This window comes from Penaeus monodon, chromosome 8 (assembly GCF_015228065.2).
Source record: "Penaeus monodon isolate SGIC_2016 chromosome 8, NSTDA_Pmon_1, whole genome shotgun sequence".
NCBI classification, from domain to species: Eukaryota; Metazoa; Arthropoda; class Malacostraca; order Decapoda; family Penaeidae; genus Penaeus; species Penaeus monodon.
Window position 1 is genome coordinate 13,542,265 of NC_051393.1, and position 2,500 is coordinate 13,544,764.

At 44.0% G+C, this 2,500-nt stretch overlaps 1 protein-coding gene across 1 annotated transcript in view; it reads left to right on the top strand.

Annotated features, from left to right (window-relative positions):
* Window positions 1-2,500, top strand: part of LOC119575881 (protogenin-like) — a gene marked incomplete at its 3' end in the record, with an annotated part of 47,711 nt that overhangs the window by 5,789 nt on the left and 39,422 nt on the right. The window contains 1 exon segment of the mRNA XM_037923419.1: window positions 1,281-1,354. Within this exon segment, the coding sequence (XP_037779347.1) occupies window positions 1,281-1,354 (74 nt within the window).

Below are 2,500 nucleotides of genomic sequence, written 5' to 3' on the forward strand. Positions count from 1 at the left end.
CTCGGGAATATAATTAATTCTCAGTCGGGTTCCTTATCCCTTCAACACAACACGCCTTTCCTTACTCGTCGCTGTCAGTGTCCTCATCCGACATTCCTCCCTTGGTAGAGGAGAATTTTCATTTATTTATTCATTGATTTATTTGTTTATTTATTATTATTATTATTGGTGTGTGTGTGTGTGTGTGTGTGTGTGTGTGTGTGTGTGTGTGTGTGTGTGTGTGTGTGTGTGTGTGTGTGTGTGTGTGTGTGTGTGTGTGTGTGTGAGAGAGAGAGAGAGAGTGAGTGAAAGACAGGATAGCTTTTTTTTTATCTCTGGGATTTTCACTCTTCACGCCAGTCCTCGTCCTCCTTTTCCTTGCCAATTCCATCCTTGCTCTCTCTCCTTTCTCCTTTCCTTCGATACTCCATCTCCTTCACTCTCCCCCCCCCCCGCAGACGTACCCAGCATACCCGACCCCCTCTCTCTCCAGCTCGTACTCCCCACCCTCCCTCCCCTCTTTCCTGCCCCTGCCCACCCCTCCCTCCCCTCTCTCCAGCCCCTGCCCACCCCTCCCTCCCCTCTTTCCTGCCCCTGCCCACCCCTCCCTCCCCTCTCTCCAGCCCCTGCCCACCCCTTGCTCCCCTCGTTTCTTCCACTACTAACCCCTCCTTTGCTTTTTTCCTGCCCCCTGCCCACCCTCCTTCCCCTCTTTTCCTGCCTCAACTTACCCCTCCCTTGCCTTGAAATAGATAGATACGGATACATAGGTAAGTAGATAGATAGATAAGTAGATCCCAGAGAAGGTGAAATCGAGAAAATATAGATTAAGATTGACTAATTGATTAAAGATCACAAAGAAAATAAAGTACATGGGAATACAGATAGACAGATAGACATATAAATCACAAAAGAGAAAAAGAGAAATTGGTACGCTGTTCAATGTGGATATGTGGAAGCCTCCTTTTCGTCACTGGCCTCGGGTTCATTGCATCGCTCTGAGATCACGCTTAAAGAAAATGAAGTAGATGAATAGATAAAGAGATAGGTGGACAGATAGATAAATCACAAAGGCAACATACAGAAAAGAGAGATTGTTCTTCCGTTCCAAGCGTATAGATAGAAGCCCCCTTTTCGCCACCTATTCTGACTGGGTCTCGGGGGTGAGATCACGGCCAAAGAAAATGAAGCAGATGAACAGAAAAAAAATAGATAGATAGATAGACGAAGGCGACAAAAAGAAAAGAGAGATTGGTCGCCGTTCAAAGCGTATAAATGGAAGCCCCTTTTTCGCCCCCTAGTCTGATTAGGTCTCGGGGTGAGATCACGCCTAAAGAATTTATTCAAAGCAAAGACTTCAAGCGCAGGTACAAGGGTGTGTTTCAGAAGTCGTCGTCATTATGAACTCCGTCCCTCCATCCTTCCACCGTTCTTTCCCTCCCACTCTTTCTCTTCCTCTCCCTTTCCTCTCCTCTCCTCGCTCTCTCTCTCTCTCTCTCTCTCTCTCTCTCTCTCTCTCTCTCTCTCTCCCTCCCTCTCTCCTCCCCTCCCTCCCTCTCCCTCTCCCTCTCCCTCTCCCCCTCCCCCTCGATTTCCACCCATGCAGTCAGGGCGGATGTTCGTGGTTGTTGACAGTTCAGGAGGAAGAGAACAGGTTGTTTAGATTTGACGAGGGGAGGGGGGGAGGGGGGAGGAAGCGCGGCGAGATAGACTAATGGGAAAGTAGGAGCTAAATAGGCGAAAGAAATACTGTTTGTAGATTCTTGTGAATAAAGTTATATTTTCCCGAGGAGTTGAAGATTCGTATCACACGCACACGCACTCACTCACACACGAACATATACATATATATATATATATATATATATATATATATATATATATATATATATATATATATATATATATATACGTAATATGTATATATATATATATATATATATATATATATATATATATATATATATATATATATATATATATGTACATGTGTACATAGGTATATATATGTATGTATGTGTATGCATATATATATATATAAACGTGTGTGTGAGGGGGGGGGATGGGCAGTATTTATGACTTTTTTTATTTATTTATTTATTTTTTTATTTTTTTTTCTTCTTTTTTTTGTGTGTGTGCGTGTGTATGTGTGTCTGTCGGTCGGTCGGTCGGTCTGTGTGTGTCTTATGACTATGTTCAAAAATGGTCTTAGAAGATGAAGTAACAAAGTGCCAAATCCACGATTAAGGAAAAGCGGAAAAAGGAATCGAAGAAACCCTGGCCAAGAGCGAGGGGAATCCCCGGCCGAGGGAAGGGAATTCTGGCGTTTTTCTCCACAGAGCTCCGAAGATTGGAATCCCGCGAGATTTTGAGGACGAATCATATCAAGATTGGGAAGGAAATGAGGTTGGCTCCTGCCGAGATGTGATTAATATCCATAAGATTAAGATGGTGGGTACTTTGGAGCATTTTGTCGCGGAAGGAAGTCCCAAGTGAGGGTGATTAGTTGCGGAATAGACAC